Source organism: Desmodus rotundus, chromosome 5, assembly GCF_022682495.2.
Source record: "Desmodus rotundus isolate HL8 chromosome 5, HLdesRot8A.1, whole genome shotgun sequence".
Taxonomy (NCBI): domain Eukaryota; kingdom Metazoa; phylum Chordata; class Mammalia; order Chiroptera; family Phyllostomidae; genus Desmodus; species Desmodus rotundus.
The window spans coordinates 5,849,002-5,865,151 of NC_071391.1; the positions used below are offsets into that span (position 1 = coordinate 5,849,002).

At 57.5% G+C, this 16,150-nt stretch overlaps 1 protein-coding gene across 5 annotated transcripts; it reads left to right on the forward strand.

The window, feature by feature from the left end:
* Positions 1-517: 517 nt before the first annotated feature.
* On the forward strand, positions 518-14,896 carry RASGRP2 (RAS guanyl releasing protein 2). 5 transcript variants are annotated; one of them, XM_053925537.2, is made up of 17 exons: positions 518-784; positions 3,268-3,409; positions 4,088-4,190; positions 4,657-4,719; positions 5,004-5,135; positions 5,856-6,006; positions 6,216-6,389; positions 6,544-6,660; positions 7,607-7,888; positions 8,662-8,739; positions 9,037-9,159; positions 9,435-9,550; positions 12,637-12,778; positions 13,047-13,083; positions 13,444-13,614; positions 14,468-14,531; positions 14,686-14,896. In XM_053925537.2, exons 2-16 carry the CDS (start codon positions 3,337-3,339, stop codon positions 14,524-14,526), a joined length of 1,821 nt encoding a protein of 606 aa, XP_053781512.1. In that variant the 5' UTR covers positions 518-784; positions 3,268-3,336; the 3' UTR covers positions 14,527-14,531; positions 14,686-14,896. The 5 variants fall into 5 exon arrangements, with proteins under 5 accessions (XP_053781512.1, XP_053781513.1, XP_071077494.1 ...); XM_053925538.1 differs by lacking the exon at positions 518-784 and adding an exon at positions 1,356-1,493; XM_071221393.1 differs by lacking the exon at positions 518-784 and adding an exon at positions 1,579-1,736.
* The last annotated feature ends 1,254 nt before the right edge of the window (positions 14,897-16,150 follow it).

Below are 16,150 nucleotides of genomic sequence, written 5' to 3' on the forward strand. Positions count from 1 at the left end.
CTCTCCAGCCCCCTTCCCGACGTCACCCTCCACGCCTCTCTTCCCAATGCTGTGTCCATACTAGGTCAGCAGCCTGCCAGGCTGGCTGAGGGTGGGGCGTCCGCTAGGGTGGGGCCCAGAAAGGCTGGAAGCCGGGACTTGGATTCTGGGACTACTGAAGATTCACAGTGTCTGGAGAGGAATCAGGGAGGGGGAGGGGCCTGTGGAAGGTTGGCGCCTTCTTAACTCCGCCCTCAGCCCCGCCCCACTGCGGCGTTTTAAGGGTCTCTAAGCAGGTGGCTCTGCTTCAACAAAAAGTCAGGGGAGTGTTGGAGTGGGGGACGTTCACAGACTGTCTAGGCTAGGCCAAAGTTGCCCCCACCTCATTTTGGGGAAACTGAGGACCAGAAAAGGCCTGTTACTAGGCTTCGTATTGTGTAGATTCAAGTGTGGGGGAGGTCTTGACTCCCCGGCACCGAGTCAGGGAGTGGCAAGTCTTGTGGGGCACGTTTGGGGCGGGTGGTTTCATAGTGAGTGTGTTTGAACCCAAAGTCCGGAAACGGTTACTAGCTCCCCTAGGCCTGGCTTGTGGGGACCCCAACTGCCTGTGGCTGCCCCTCCCAAGTTCCTTTCTGCCAGAGGCATCCAGGCCTCCAGCCTCCGACCTGTGGAGAACCCACCCGCAGCTTGCATCTGCCCCTTTCCATCTGGCACCGTGGGAGCCAGGCTTCCGGGGCCCCAGTCCCGCCTGTGTGAGCTGGAGCTCCCCCCACACCACCCCCAGGCGTCGAGGTCTCGTCTCCAGGTAGCGGCGTTTTCATTCCTCCCTTCCCACAGGACCCTCTCTCCAAAACGCTCCCATCTTGCGCTAGCCTCTCTGCCGAACTGTCACAGGGACCCGGTGCCCCACGCCCCAGATCGCCACCAGGCCTGTGCCCCACGCTGCCTGCAGGAAGACGTCTGGCCCTGGGTCGGGGTAGCCCCGTGGGAACGGTGTGTTTCGAAAACAGGAACCCGGGCCGGGGGGCTGGGCGGGGCGCCCCTTCCCCACCGCAGTCCGCTTCCTGCCCCTCCCGGCTTCCTCTGCCCAACACCAGGCAGGGCGGGGGGCATAGGGGCATCTGGGGTGGGGGGATAGGGCCTTCCACGTCCCGAGCGGCCTGACCTCCGCTCGCCCACCCGTAGCGCAGCCAGTGGCGCAGCCCCCCCTCCCCCGCGCATTTCTGGCCTCTGGGCTGCACGGCAGGGGAGGGGTTAAGCTGCCGCAGGGACCGCCGTGTGTGCGGGGCGAGAGGGAGCCCTGGTGGGGGAGGCGCAGCAGCGGTGCAGAGCCCCGCGCAGGGGCGCAGGGGCGGGGAGGGAAGGGGGCGGTAGCGCGGGGGCGGGGCAGCGGGGAGCGGGCCGCGAAGAGGAGAGCGGGTGGGAGCCGCAACCGCAGCAAGGCCAGCGGGCAGGAGCGCACGGAGGTGGCGCCTCCTGGGCCGGGCGCGGACTCCTTGCCGCAGGTCCCAAGAGTGAGTGGAGCGTGCGCGGGTGCGACAAAGCGAGGAGGAGGGCTGGGTCCCTAGAGGCCCCCTGGGGCAGCGAGTGGATTGTTGGGTGGGGAGTCTGCGGCAGGGGTCTGGGGAAGGAGGGAACTGCAGAGAGAGCTGAGGCTCCCTGGATAACCCGCGGGAGGGGGCGGCATCGCGGTGCCCTCGGCCCTTTCCAGCTACGTCTCAATGGACTTGCCCCCGCACGGAACCCCCATTTGACATGTGAGAAAATCAAGGCTCCGAGAGGCCAAGTGACTCTCAAGGTCAAACAGCAAGGAAGCGGCAGAGTCAGGAGGGGATGGCCCTGGGTGGCTCCTAGGAAAAAGTCCGCTAAAGAACTCCGTGGAGGAGCCCTGGCTCCCCGCTCCGCAGCCCGAGGCAGGCTACCTTTTCCGTGCCAGTGGCGGGAGGAGGGCGGTGAAGGGTGTTAAGGTGTTTGGCCCAAGGGCCGGCCCTAGACCGCAGATGAAGGGGTGGTGGTGGAATGGGCGTGTGTGCGCGCCCACAGGAGTGTGTGCATATGTGGGAGAGTGTACATGCGTGTAGGTGCACTGTCTGGCATGTGTGCACACGTGTGCAGATGTCAGCGCAGCCATGGCTGAGGAACTCCAGGCTGGCCTGGCTGGAGTGAGCAGAAGGTCCGACAGCGGCCCCATGAATGGGTTTGCATTCTGAGGTAGAAAGCTAGATATTTTGCCTGAGGGTTCTAGCTGTGCGCAGGGTGTGGGTGCCATTGTGTGTGTGACACAGAGGATGAGAGGCGAACGCCTAGGCCTGGGTGTGTGTGAGCCAGCCAGGGCGTCTTGCACCCCAATGTGGGTCCCTGGTCTCGGGTATGGAATGAGTGTCCCTGCATGGGTGCCTACTGGAGTTGCTGGTGGAGTCATACAGGCACTCTCCAGCCCCCTGTCTATGGCGCCCCCTTCTGGGCACCCTACTCTGTGTGTGGCCAGCCAGGGTATGTGCTCGCAGGTCGACTGTGCAGTATGAAAGCCTGGGTCAGGAGCCTGAGCTGGAGAGGAGGGTGGCTTGCATAAAGGCTGAGCGGGGATCCCTGGGGCCTTCATGGAGGAGGTGGCTAGGGAGCACGCATTTCCCAGGCTCAGGCTTCCAGCTGACGCCTCCGGGCTGCTGCGGGCTCCCCCCACCACCACCCCCGCCCTAAGAATGTTCCTCTCCATTCCAGCCCTTCTCCCTAAGGGCAAGCCCCTGGGGGCCGCTTCAGCCCCGCCTCCCCTTCCCCGGAACCCGGGAGGGGGCGAAGGGGGCAGGACGCCTGGGTTCCTCCCTCCTCCCATCCCAGAGAGAAATTCCTCCGAGGTCCCCTCAGGCTCTGGGTTCCCAAAATAACCCTGCGGGGGAAGGGAGGCTGTGGAGGGAGGGAAGCGAGAGGGGCGTAGAGCCGAGCTGCGGTAGCTGCAGGTGCCTCTCGGGAGAGGGCGTGAGGAGAAGAGGACCTACGGAGGCAGGGGCATCAACAAGCCCCCGGAGTCCAGGGTCATCCTCATCCCCAGAGAGTCCCTCGGCCCTCTGGTGACTCCGAGGGTGGGCCGGAAGTCTCTCGGCTAGCCCGTTTCCCAACTGGTGGGTTGCACCATCCCGGGCCAGACCGTTTAACCCCGGGAGTGGCCACTGCTGACGACTCCGCCCCTGCCCAGCAGGGGGCGTGCCCGCCCCCGCCCTATTCCTGCCCACTAGCGGCTCCCCGCGGCCAGCGCCTCCGCAGACTCCCACTCTACCTCTCTCGGGACAGGGGTCCGGTCCCAGACCCGTGGGAGGCTCCGGGAGCGCAGCTTGATCCAGCCTACCCACGCCGGCGGCCATGGCGGGCACCGTAGACCTGGACAAGGGCTGCACGGTGGAGGAGCTGCTTCGCGGTTGCATCGAAGCCTTCGGTGAGTGGCACGCGAGCATACACCGAGCCTGAGCCCAGCTGGGGCCCGAACCTGGGCCCCCGCTTCCCAGGGCCGGCTCCGGGTCCGGACCCACTCAGCTCCGCATTTTGCATCCTCTTTGACAAAAGCCAGCTCTTCATCGTAGAGAGGTCCCCATGCTTCGGGAAGATAACATGTTTCACTTCCCTAGTATGCCGACAATGAAGGCAGGACGGGGTCCCCAGACTCTGACATGCGGGGGGCATAATCTGTTCCCCCCCGGGAATCCGGAGGAACTCTCTATCTCCGGCCCGAGAGCTGTTTCCGGCTGATGCGGGGCGGCTTATCTGGTGAAGGGGTGCCCCTTCCCCCAGGCACTCAGGAAATGACCTCTGGATTCTTGACTCTGGGGAACCCAGGCTCCTTCCGCTCCAGCTGGTTCCCCTCCCGAGGATGGGCCCGGCTCAGACGCTCCCCTCCTCCAGTTCCTCGGATCCTGCCTGTATCTCTCCCACCCTTCGCACTAACCTGCCTCTTCTTTCTAACCTGCCTCCTGGTTTTGGAATCCTGGGAAAGTCGATGGGCAAGGGCGGGGGGCGGTGATGCAGATAGATACCTGTGAGGCTGAGGGCTAGGGTTTAGGGACCATGGCTGCTGGCCGGAGAGTCAACCTGCTTCTCTTCGACCCTTCGGAGTCAGATGACTCTGGGAAGGTGCGGGACCCGCAGCTGGTGCGCATGTTCCTCATGATGCACCCATGGTACATCCCTTCTTCCGAGCTGGCGGCAAAGCTGCTCCACATATATCCTTCGCGGGCCTTGCCAAGGGCCCTGCAGTCCAGTCCCCAAGCGAGCCCAGGAGTGGGCTTCACTTTTAGAGCTGGGCCCCTCCTGCACCCCAGAGTTCAGGCTTGGCCCAGCCTCCCTCTAGGGCCTAGGCCCCGCCCCCGACTGTCTCCCCAACCTGGGTCTTGCCTTCTCCCTCCCCACAGTCTAGGACCCTTCCATACTACCAGTTTGGTCTCCCTCTTGCCTCTCCCAGAAACCAGGCCCTGCTCGCAGTTGCCCCCAGAACCTAGCCCCCTTTCCTCTCACCTGCCCTCCTAAAGCTCACCCCTCATCCGCCTTTCAGTCTCTTTCCAGAGCTTCTGCCTGGGCGCCCCCCACCCCCAGACCCCATCTCCAGCAATTCTCTTAGAACCAGGCCCCATCCCCTGCCTCCCTTTCTAGATTTAGGCTGCATCCTGGTTTTCCTTAACTCTCTTTCACCTACCAACAATCCCGGAAGGACAACTCCAATTCGCTGCAGGTGAAAACATGCCATCTGGTCCGGTGAGTCTTCCTGCTGGGGTGCTGTCTCCCCTTCTTCTGCCTCCTTCTCTCAGGTTACTCTCTGGCCTGAAGGAGTTAGTTGTGTGGGTTTGTCCCAGGCTCTGTCCACCCTTGGAGTGATGCCACGGGCCTGCCCCTTGCTGGTACTGCCCGGTGGGGGTGGGGAAGGACAGAGCTAGGAAAGGGGGAACCATGATTTGAGGCCCTTTCCCTCTTTATGGGGAACTGCAATACCAGGGGTTTGGGGGGAAGGGCTGTCTTGGGTGACTCCCACTCCCCTTCAGGTACTGGATCTCAGCATTCCCAGCCGAGTTTGACTTGAACCCTGAGCTCGCTGAGCAGATCAAGGAACTGAAAGCTCTTCTGGACCAAGAAGGGAACCGCAGGCACAGCAGCCTCATTGACATCGAGAGCGTGTGCGTGGGGGGAGCTCTGGGGCAGGGAGGGCATTCGGCATCCTACGCTGTCTGCGCTTAATAAATGTTTGTTGAATTGAATGAGTGAGGGTCACGTCACTCTCTTGCTTAAAAACCTTCCGTGGTTCTCTGTCGCCTTCAAAATGTCTCGGCTAGAGATTAAGGCCACTCGTGGCCTCCTGCCTCTCATCTTCCACAGCCCAGCGCCCATCCCACGCACCTCATCCTGTAGTCCTGTGAGTCCACTCACCATTCTCCAGACCCATGTCCTTTCCCATCATGATACTCTGCTCATGTTGTCCCCTTGCCTCTCTGTGTTACCACCCTCGGCTCTATGTGGAGTGTCTACGGGCTCGGAGGGTCCAGGTGCTCTCAGGGCAGACTGTTCCCTGCTCTGCTCCCCCGTGGCACTGCGTGCAAAGACCTGCACACGCGCCACGCTGTTTCGTGACTGTTTCTGTGTCTGTCTCCCTCCGTAGCCTGTGAGCTCCTTGGGGGCAGGAACCACGTCTCGTTCATCTCTGTACCCCCCGCGTCTAGCACAGCGCCTTGGCACCGAGTGCGTCTTCCATGCGTGTGTGTGGGGTGCGTGATGGGGGGAGACTGCAGGAGTTCGGGGACTGGGGGCACTGTGGACGTCCCCAGTCAGCTGGAGTGGCTGTTTGCATGAGTGCGGGGCACCTCCCGCAAAGGGCTCACTGCCCTTGCCCCGTCCCCCAGCCCGACCTACAAGTGGAAGCGGCAGGTGACTCAGCGGAACCCTGTGGGACAGAAAAAACGCAAGATGTCTCTGTTGTTCGACCACCTGGAGCCCATGGAGCTGGCGGAGCATCTCACCTACCTGGAGTATCGCTCCTTCAGCAAGATCCTGGTGTGGCCCGAGGGCCTGGGGTCAAGGGTGGGGTGCAGGCTGGGGCTAGGGTCCCAGAAGGGACAGCGACCCTGGGGTAGGTGGGGTCACAGGGAGGTGGGTGGCTGTTTTCTGTGTAACCACCAGAGGGCATGTGGAGGGCAAGGAGAGGTCATGGCTAAGGGGAGAGGCCCACAGGGCACTGAGGCTGCCCCCCTTCCACCCCCCAGTTCCAGGACTACCACAGTTTCGTGACCCACGGCTGCACTGTGGACAACCCCGTCCTGGAGCGATTCATCTCCCTTTTCAATAGTGTCTCGCAGTGGGTGCAGCTCATGATTCTCAGCAAGCCCACAGCCCCACAGCGGGCCCTGGTCATCACGCACTTCGTCCATGTGGCAGAGGTGCCTGTCCCTCTCCTGTCCCCTCTCCACCTCCCCAAATGCCAGTCTGGCCGAGTCCTTCTTTTCCGTGATCCCTCTGCCTCCACTCCAGAAACGCTGGGCCCAATTCTGGGTTCGGTTAGTGACTCCTGCCTCCCTCCGCTGTGTCCCCCAGAAACTGCTGCAGCTGCAGAACTTCAACACGCTGATGGCGGTGGTGGGGGGCCTGAGCCACAGCTCCATCTCTCGCCTCAAGGAGACCCACAGCCACGTTAGCCCTGAGACCGTCAAGGTGCCTGGGACTGGGGGGTCGGGTGCAGCCTTGTCGAGCCCTGGGGCCAGGCTCCCCAGGCCTAGCTTCCCTGGGAACTCGGCAGCAAGCGAGCACCGCTGGGCACTGCTGCCCTTATTTGACAGATGGGGAAACTGAGGCTCGGAGGGGTTAAATCCTTTTCCAGGTTAAACAATGAAAGAGGCAGAGTGGGGGCTCACACGTCTGTCTGATTCCAAGGCTTTGTTTTCCTCTTTCATTTTGTTTTAAGATATTGGGTGACGTACATATAGAAAAGTACATACTACACATGTACAGTTTAAAGAAAGACGGTAAAGAAGATGCCTGTGTGACCACCACACGGGCCAAGAAATAGAATGTTGACACAGTCCCCGAAGCTCCCAGCACCTTAGGGCGTAGCTCCCTCCCCATCAGAGGGAGCCAATGTCCTCACTTCACGAGCGATGACGGACTTGCTTTACCAACCTATGCATGTATCCCCAGACTGGGCTTTTGTCGCCAGTTTTTGAACTTTCTGTGAATGGAATTACGTTGTTTATATTACTTTATATTTCCTTTCATTCTCACATTCTGTTACGGGGAGCAGTCGCTCACTCACTTCCATTACCACATAATATTTTACTGTAAGTCCACTCCAGTTTACGAATCTACTCTACTACCTCCCGGAGCCTCCATTTCTTCTCCTGTTAAATGTTGGTAATCTGTGGCCACGCCTGGTGTGGAGCTGTGGTATTGGGCAGTAGGTGTTCCCGGAACTCATGACTTATGAACTCTGACCCTCAGGGGCTAAGGGAGCCAGTGTTGGGGGACAGTGAGGGAGGATTTTGACTTTTACCCCTCCCTGACTCTGAACCTCATCCTCTCCCACATTTCTAGGGCTGAGTGGGGACGATGGTTAAGCCAGAGATGTGGGTATGTGTGTGACCTTCTACCCTTTGCCCCCCAGCTCTGGGAACATCTGACCGACCTAGTGACGGCCACCGGCAACTACAGCAACTACCGGCGGCGGCTGGCAGCCTGTGTGGGCTTCCGCTTTCCCATCCTGGGTGTGCACCTCAAGGACCTGGTGGCCCTGCAGCTGGCACTGCCTGACTGGCTCGATCCTGCCCGGAGTCGACTTAATGGGGCCAAGATGAAGCAGCTCTTCAGCATCTTGGAGGAGCTGGCCATGGTGACCAGCCTTCGGCCACCAGTGCAGGCTAACCCTGACCTGCTGAGCCTGCTCACGGTGAGGGGCCAGGCGCCAGGGCTGGCAACCACCCTGGGTCCTGGGTGTGCATGTGGCTGCAGGCTTGGCCCTGGGTTCTCAGTTCTGGTCAAGGGACTAAGAGCCAGCCTGGGCTCCAGGGTTTGGAGTGAACTCTGAGATGGGTTCCAGGCTCCAGACAGGACTGTGGGCTGAGGCTGGTGTATGGTCTCTGGGTTGAGTCCCTAGCACTGGGTCATGTTTAAGGTTTAGGGCCAAGCTCTGGATTCTGGGTGTGGTGGTTTCTAATCATGGTCCTGAGCTCTGAGGTTCTGGGCTTGACCGTAGACTCAGTTTTGAGGTGTAGGGTAGAAGGGGGCTCTAGTCTAGATCTGGACCAGTTCTAGACATTGGACTGGGGCTTAGGTTTTGGGTTTGGAGTGAATTCTTAGCTTTTCTTAGGCTCTGGACTGGGATCAGGGTTGAAGTCTAGCTGGATTCTGGGTGCTGGATTGGGGTCTAGGCTGGGGGTGGATTTCAGAGCTCTCGGCTGGGGTCTGACCTGGATTCTGGGCTGAGATCTTGGCCGTGCGCATTGTGCTGAAGGTTTCAGGGCAAGCGTGGGCTCTGGTCTGTATGCTAGGCTGGAACGCGGTTGCTGGGGTGTGTTCTAAGCTGGCCTCTGTCCTGAGTCTTGCTCTGGACTGGGCTCACGGCTGAGTTGCGATTTCTAGATGGACCTGTGACCCTAGGCTCTGGGCAGTGGGCTCCTGAAGTCAGCAAGGGCCGGGGGTATGATCAGACCTGTGTTGCAGGTGTCTCTGGATCAGTACCAGACGGAAGATGAGCTCTACCAGCTGTCCTTGCAGCGGGAGCCGCGCTCCAAGTCCTCGGTGAGCGAGGACACTCTCCTCCACCCTGCCCATGCTCTTCCTCTCCCACCGCTGCCCCTCCTGGGAAGCCCAGGTTGTGAGAGTTTGTGCCTGGTAGGGGTTTTCCCAGTGGGGTGGGGTTAGGTGGGGGGTGGGTGGTCCTAGGGAGGGCTCGAACTGAGCCTCAAACTTAGCCACTGCCTCCCTCTTCCTGCTTCGTGTTCAGGCTCCCTTATCCTCGGGGTTTCTCCTCTCTGCTCCCCTGGGCCCTGGGCTCCCTCACCCCTGGCCCTCGCTCAGGCCTGACCACTCCCACAGCCAACCAGCCCCACAAGCTGCACCCCACCTCCTCGGGCCCCCGTGCTGGAGGAATGGACTTCGGCTGCCAAACCCAAGCTGGATCAGGCACTCTTTGTGGAACACATCGAGAAAATGGTGGAGGTGAGGCCCTGTGGTGGCCGGCTCTGAAGCCTGAGGGGTGGGGGGGACAGGATCACAGTAGTCAGTCAAGGCTGGTTCTGCCAGGTCATCAGCCCAGGAACTATATCACCAGTGCCAAGTTCAAGGGCCAGCACTCAGCCTTCAGCAGGCATGGGGGCATGGGAAAGGGAGGTGGTGGGGGGATGGATAGCTGCCCACATCTGAGACACAGGCTGAGAACGTGGGCACGATGAAGCTGATGGCCCTTTTATTCTTCTGCCCTGTGTGCCCCTCAGTCTGTGTTCCGGAACTTTGACGTCGACGGGGATGGCCACATCTCACAGGAAGAGTTCCAGATCATCCGTGGGAACTTCCCTTACCTCAGCGCCTTTGGGGACCTCGACCAGAACCAGTGAGGAGGGCTGGGAGCTGGGGGAGAGGGAAGGCAAGCTCACTTCCCCCTTGGGCTTCAGTTTCCTCCTGTGGAGGTCAGGCCACTGGACCAGATGATCTGGCCCGAGAAAGCTGCCAATGTGGGGAGGCCGGCTGCTGGCTACAGAGGCACAGGGCTCCCTCACTCATTGGGACAGGTGGGGCTTCCCCCTGCATCTTACAAAGACTGTGGCCTGGGGACTGTTGCTACACAAACACCATTTTATTTGTGGAGTTCATAGCTGGCAAAAAGTGTGGGCCAGTTGAACTCCTGGGTAGCCTGTTTCAATGAATAGATGAGAAAGGCCTGTAATTAGCAGCATCCACTTGCTTATCAACAATTCACAAGCTGACCATTTGGGTAAATAACTGGTTGTCTGAGGTTGGTTAAATGTGCCCACTGCAACCATGTTCATATCCCTGCTTTGCTGCGCAGACAAAATTCCAATCAAAATGTACAGTCCGTCTCAGGTTGAGTTATTTTTTAATGTCAATCCATATTTTAAAAAATTCAGGGTTTGTTTCCATTTTGCAAAAATCCATGGTTAAAAAAATTAGGTAGTAAAGCAGATTTGTAGCAAACAAAGTGTGTAAAGTAAGAAGTGGAAAGCTCCCTTGCTCCTTTCCTACCTGTGACTATATTAACATAACCTCTTAGGAACGCCGTTAGCCGTGTTCCTGGTTTGGCAGTGTGTGTATCCTTCCAGTCTTTTTTTTTCCCCCCACGCACATGCAAATTGACATAGATTTTGTTTGCCTGTGTCTGTGTCGTGGACGAACAGAATGATGGTATAAATTTAGCTCTGCTCGTGGTGGCTTTGTTTCTTCCCTCCGAGTGGAGGCAGAGTTCCATGTTATCTCCCTGGGTGGGTGGGTGGATTTTTTCCCAGGCCACCCTCCCAGTGAGGATGCAGCCCTCGGAGACCTTCGAGGTCCCAGCTTCATGCAGGAGTCTCAGCCTTCCCTTCCCTTCCCACCACCTGCAAGCCCCAGGCCTTGGTGTGCCTGGCTCCTGGCTGGGTATCAAATCCCAGCACCTGGCTCACCAGGTGGGAGACCAGCAACCCCTCCTGAGGCAGCTGCAGCATCCCGCCCCAACTCACTGCCTCAGTCTGAAGCACCCCCTCTTTGTTTCTGGAACTTGGGCGTTTCCATTTCTTTCTTGCAAACTCACCAGCACTTTTTGATATATTTTAACCAGCACCTGGGTATTTGTAGCAATAGGGTTTTCAGTTTTTAGTCCGTGTCGTGACAGAACTGCACGCCTTGGGGTTTTTTTTGGCTTTTGTTTTCCACTTAAACCTTTGCCATGGACATCTCTCCGTGCCAATTCATGTAGAGCTACCTCATTCTTTAGAACAGCTTCAGAGTACTCCACGATGCACTGGGCCTCACTGCCTCTCCATTCTCCTGCTGATGGGTGTGTAGACTGTGCCCAGTTTTCGCTATTAATATACGCCAGGCTGCTGTGAACAGCTTTGTAGCGATGTACTCAGGCCACCGTTTCTGTAGGAGAAATTCCTAGAAGTGGGATAATTGAATCAAAAGATATGCACATTCTAAATTAGGAGAGAGACTGCCAAAGTGACCTCAGGCAAGGTTGTGCCAGCTTGCACCCCATCAGCAGCAAACCAGTGCCCATTTCCCAACTTCCTTGCCAACGGTGAAATCTATAACAAGCTTTACAATTTTGCCAGTCTAATTGACAAATGGTGTCTTGATTAAATTCACATTTCTTTAATCCTAGGTGGAGTAGGGTATCTTTTCAAATGTTTATTGGCCACTTATCTTTCTTCTGTTAATTGCCTGTTCATAGTCTTTGTCTGTATTCCACTGGGTTTGTTGGTCTTTTTCTCATTGATTTTCAGAATCTCTGTTAATGGATATTAACCCTTTGTTGTTGAATGTGTTTGCAAATATTTTCTCCCAGTCTGTCATTTATGTTGTCTTTTCCCATATAAAAAAATTTTAAATTTTGTGTGCTCAATATTCAGTCTTTTCCTTTGATTTGTTGGATTTGTGTTATGTGTGGAAAGGCTCTCACGCCCTCAAGATTACAACATTATTCTCTTACACCTTTTCAGATACTTTGATAATGTTAATTTTTACTTAGTGTTCTCAACTCAGTGGGAATTCAGTTTTCATGCACAGAAGGAGGTTGGAATCCAGGCTTATGTGTTTTTCTAACTGGCCAGTTGTCCCAAGGCCCCGCGGCCTGCATCACTTCGCGGAGCCCCCGATGCGATGGGTGGGAGTTTGTAACAGGGACCGGCCTGCCTTGATGGAAATAGCCTGGGGAGCCCAGCACCTACTAACCAACCACACAGACTCTGTCGTAAATGCTTCACGTGCACTAGCTCAGTGAATCCTCACGACCCCCCCACCCCCCAGGTGTAGGAACTAGTATTATCCTCGTTTATAGAAGAGGAATCTGAGGCACAGAGAGGTTAGCCAGCTCAAGGTCACACAGCCAGGAAGTAATGGAGCCGGAATTTGAACTGAGGTCTGTCTCTCTCCAGCGCACATGCTCACACTTTCCCTAAAATGCGGGAGTAGGTGAGAAAAGGGTTCCGTGGGAAGCCCTGGGGAAGGTGGGAAACGCTGAGTACAGGCGTCTCTCGGCAGGATTACGCAAGAGCTCCCCGCCCCCGAACTCAGCAGAGATCTCTTCCATTGGCGTGGCTCTGAAGTGCAGTTTTTCAGAGCTCAGTTTGGGACACAGAGGCCGCTAATCCCAGGGGGAGCGCACAGCCCCTTGTGTTCACACCCCCACTCTGTGAAGTGGGCAGGGCAGGAATCCTAACCCCCACTTTTCTGCGGAGGAAACCCAGGAGAAGTGACTTGCCCAAGACCGACCACACACCTAGCTTAGCAGCAGCCACTGCGTCTGCCGGACTCCCGGCCTAGCGTTCTTTCTCTTCCCTGCACCAGGGGTCTGTAGCAGGCGTTTGGTGAGGACCTTTCACTCGGTAGGGGTTCTGGGGTTCTTCCCAGTGGGATGGGTTAGGTGGGTGGTGGATGTTCCTGGGGAGTGCTCAAACTGAGGTGCGCCCGCTCCGCCGACAGGGATGGCTGCATCAGCAGGGAGGAGATGATCTCCTACTTCCTACGCTCCAGCTCCGTGCTGGGCGGCCGCATGGGCTTCGTCCACAACTTCCATGAGAGCAACTCCCTGCGCCCCGTTGCCTGCCGCCTCTGCAAGGCCCTGGTGAGCCCCCGCCCAAGCCACCCCCTCCTGCCCTGGTCCCACCCACCCACGCCCCGCCCTGTTCTCCCTTCTTGTCACGCCTCTGCCAGAGCTGTCCCAGCTCTCAGCCTCATTAATTTCACCTGCCTCTCCTCTGGCTGTCCTGCACCTAAACCTCACCCCTAAGGCCCCAGAGAGGGTCAGTCCCAGCCTCTGCCCTTGAGAAGGAGGAAGTAGAGCCATCACCTTTAAATCCCTCCCGCCAGCACGGACCCCTCCTCTATTTCAGATCCTGGGCATCTACAAACAGGGCCTCAAATGCCGAGGTGAGATGGAATGGCAGGGTTCCTGGGCTGAGTTTTTTTGGAAGAGTTATTATCGGGGGGAGGGGATTCTTATATTTTGGTGGGATGTTGCAAAGGAGTGAAGTACCTTGGAGCCAGAGGGGCATGATGATTATATGTGAAAGGTCTTTATTTTGGCGAGGCAGCCTCCCAGGAACAGAGAACTTTGGAGAGGACATAGAATGGCAAGTAGGATGAAAAGAGCACTTTGGAAGGAGACTTGTTTTGGTGGGGCAGCTGCTCAGGAGCGAAGGAACCTGGGGAGAGGTACAGGCCTGGAGAATGGGACGGAGGGTGTTCTGACCAATGGCCCTGGCTGGGCTCCCCATCTGCCTCCCCCAGCCTGTGGTGTGACCTGCCACAAACAGTGCAAGGACCGCCTGTCGGTGGAGTGCCGGCGCCGGGCCCAGAGTGTGAGTCTGGAGGGGTCTGCGCCCTCCCCCTCCCCCACACACACTCACCACCGCGCCTTCAGCTTCTCCCTGCCTCGCAGGCGAGGCTCCCGGCCTCCAGGTAAGGAGGAGTTTCATCCTGTATCGGCCTGTGGAGGAAGGGAGGCAGGGCCATTGTGACAAAGTCTTAATTTACCCCGGATGGAAACCATTTCAGGGTTTGTACAATACTTCTCTTATTTTGGTGGGGCGATGAAGAGGGTTGGACTGGTAAGGGTCCCGTAAGGTGGCCAGGGAACCCTTGACCCACTGAGGCTGAGGAGAAAGACTTTAATATATGAAGAAGAGTAAAAATGAAAGATGCTTCGGCATTGCGGCCGCACTCATATTTTGTTAGGGAGATTGACAATGGACCGGGGAGGAAGTTATGGGAGCTGTTTACCTGCATTTTCCTTTTTGGCTTCTCTGGAGGCCATTCTGAGAATTCTGAGTCCCTTACCCTGAACATCTCCTCCTGGCAGCTCTTTTGGGGTCTCTGATGGTTTTAGGTCACTTTGCTGAATGATGATTCCTCAAACTATTTTGCTGAGAGCAGTCGAAACAACTATGTTAACCTGGGGTCTAAGGCACTTGACCACAACCTTTCGGACTGGCATAAGTCCTCAAAAATAGAAAAGATAAAGCCATTTGCATCGAGCCTTCCAGAAGCGCTGGGGTCTACAATGAGAAACATGCAGTAAATTGACATTTATGCAAACTGCACTGACAAATCTGTGGCTGCGAAAAAGCTGCGGCAAAACGAAAACCTAGAAAAAGCCTCAAAAATTGGGCAGTTTGGTCATTCAATGAATTGATTTTTGGTGGATGGGTCTGCTTCCGGGATGGGGCTGCGTGCCTCCTGCGAATGGGGGAAGGGCCGCTGAAGGCACCGGGACCTAGGAGTTGATCCTGTAACCCCGCCCCGCCCCCCGCAGAGATCCGGGAGGAGGAGGTCCAGACGCTGGAGGACGGAGTATTTGACATCCACTTGTAAAGACGGTGAGCCTTCACAGCCTGTGCCAGAGCCTCCCTGCTGGGGGCTGGGCGAGGGGGAGCCAGGGAAAGGGGCGCTCTGTCCAAATGGCCTGGGCCAGGCAGACTCCTACTTTTTGGGGGAAGATCTTCCTCACCACCTCTGTTTTTCTCTTCCCAGCTGTGACTGGATCAAGTACTCCTGCCTGCCTTGGAGAAAAGACCTGGACCACAGCAGGGAGCCTGGGGGCCAGGGCAGCAGGCCGGGGCTGGGGGGCGGGGCATGGGGTGGCATGCGGCTGAGGGCAGGGCAGGCCTGGTGTCCCTAAGGTTGTACAGACTCTTGTGAATATTTGTATTTTCCAGGAATAAAAAGGCCCGTGTCATGAACCCAGACCGTCAGAGCCTAGAATTCTGGAGGGGAGCAGGGGGGGCAGGGGGCAGTAATGTCCGTTCGCAGGGACGAGAATGTTAGAGTCTAGAGATTTGTGGTCAGAGAAATCTTGGAAGACCTGGGATTTCACGTGTCTGGAACCCGGGGGTGACTGGAATCCTGGGGGATAGAATCTTGGGGCCAGAAAACCTTGGAATTTAAGCGTCTTGGAGAGCGTCTGAAATCCTGAGAGTTTAGAATCTTGGGGGCCAACAACTTGAAACTACCAACTCTTTGCACGCAGCATTGCCAGGCCCAGGGGTCTTGCATAACCATAGCCTTCAGCCCACAGTTGAAATTCCCTTGCTTGACAGGTGGCCTTTCAGCTCCTGCTTGAATACTTCCAGCAATGGGGAGCTCACTGCAGAGAATCATGGGAGGGAGAGGGCAGCCCAGCGTGTGGGCTGTGGGGGGAGGGAGGTAGGGGCCTGGGCAGCTTTCCTGCCTGGGGGTGGGGGCTGTACTCCTTGGGCTTGCAGCCTCCTGGCCTGGTGCTGCTGCCAGCCGGAAGGACAGTGACTTCCAGAGGAAATGCATATTGATCCTGCTCTCAGCGTCCTGTGGCCTCTCCCAACCCAGCTCCTCCCTCCTGAGTTTGCAGCACAGAGGTTTTTTTCCAGGGGTCACTGCTACCTGAGGAAGGCTAAGGCCACTTCTAAGGCTGGTCTAGGTTAGGAGGATGAATGGGTATCTTCTAAAGATTTTGAAGCTGGGCCAGGCTACCCCTGGGGTCTGGAGACTCCAGATAGCAGCCCTGGGAGTGGGAGCTCCCAAGTCCCCCAAGCTGGGGCATGTCCTACAGTGGCTATTTGGGTGGAGGCCTGAGCACCCTGACTCCTACCTGCAAAGCACAATATCTGTGGACCAGGAAGTGGCCTCAGCCCCCTCTCTCAGGGTCCCTGACCCAATGCCCATCTCCCCCTCTGACACCCCACTCCTCCTGGCCTGTTCCTCATTTGGGTCTCCTCCCACCCTGCTGATTTTCAGCCCTGTGTTGGACCCCCCAGACTTGTCCTCCATTGGGTCCCCTACTTTGCCCCTCCTTCCATCCTCAGCCCCCTCCCGCCCTTCCCCCTCTCCAGGCTGTAATATCCGTTTCACGATTTGGGGGCTGAGTTGCTATAACAACAGACGGCGATTGTGTTGTGAAGAGCAGCTAGCTCCCTGCGCTGCCCGCCTCCCGTGCTGCCTCCATCCCTGCAGCCTGGTCAGC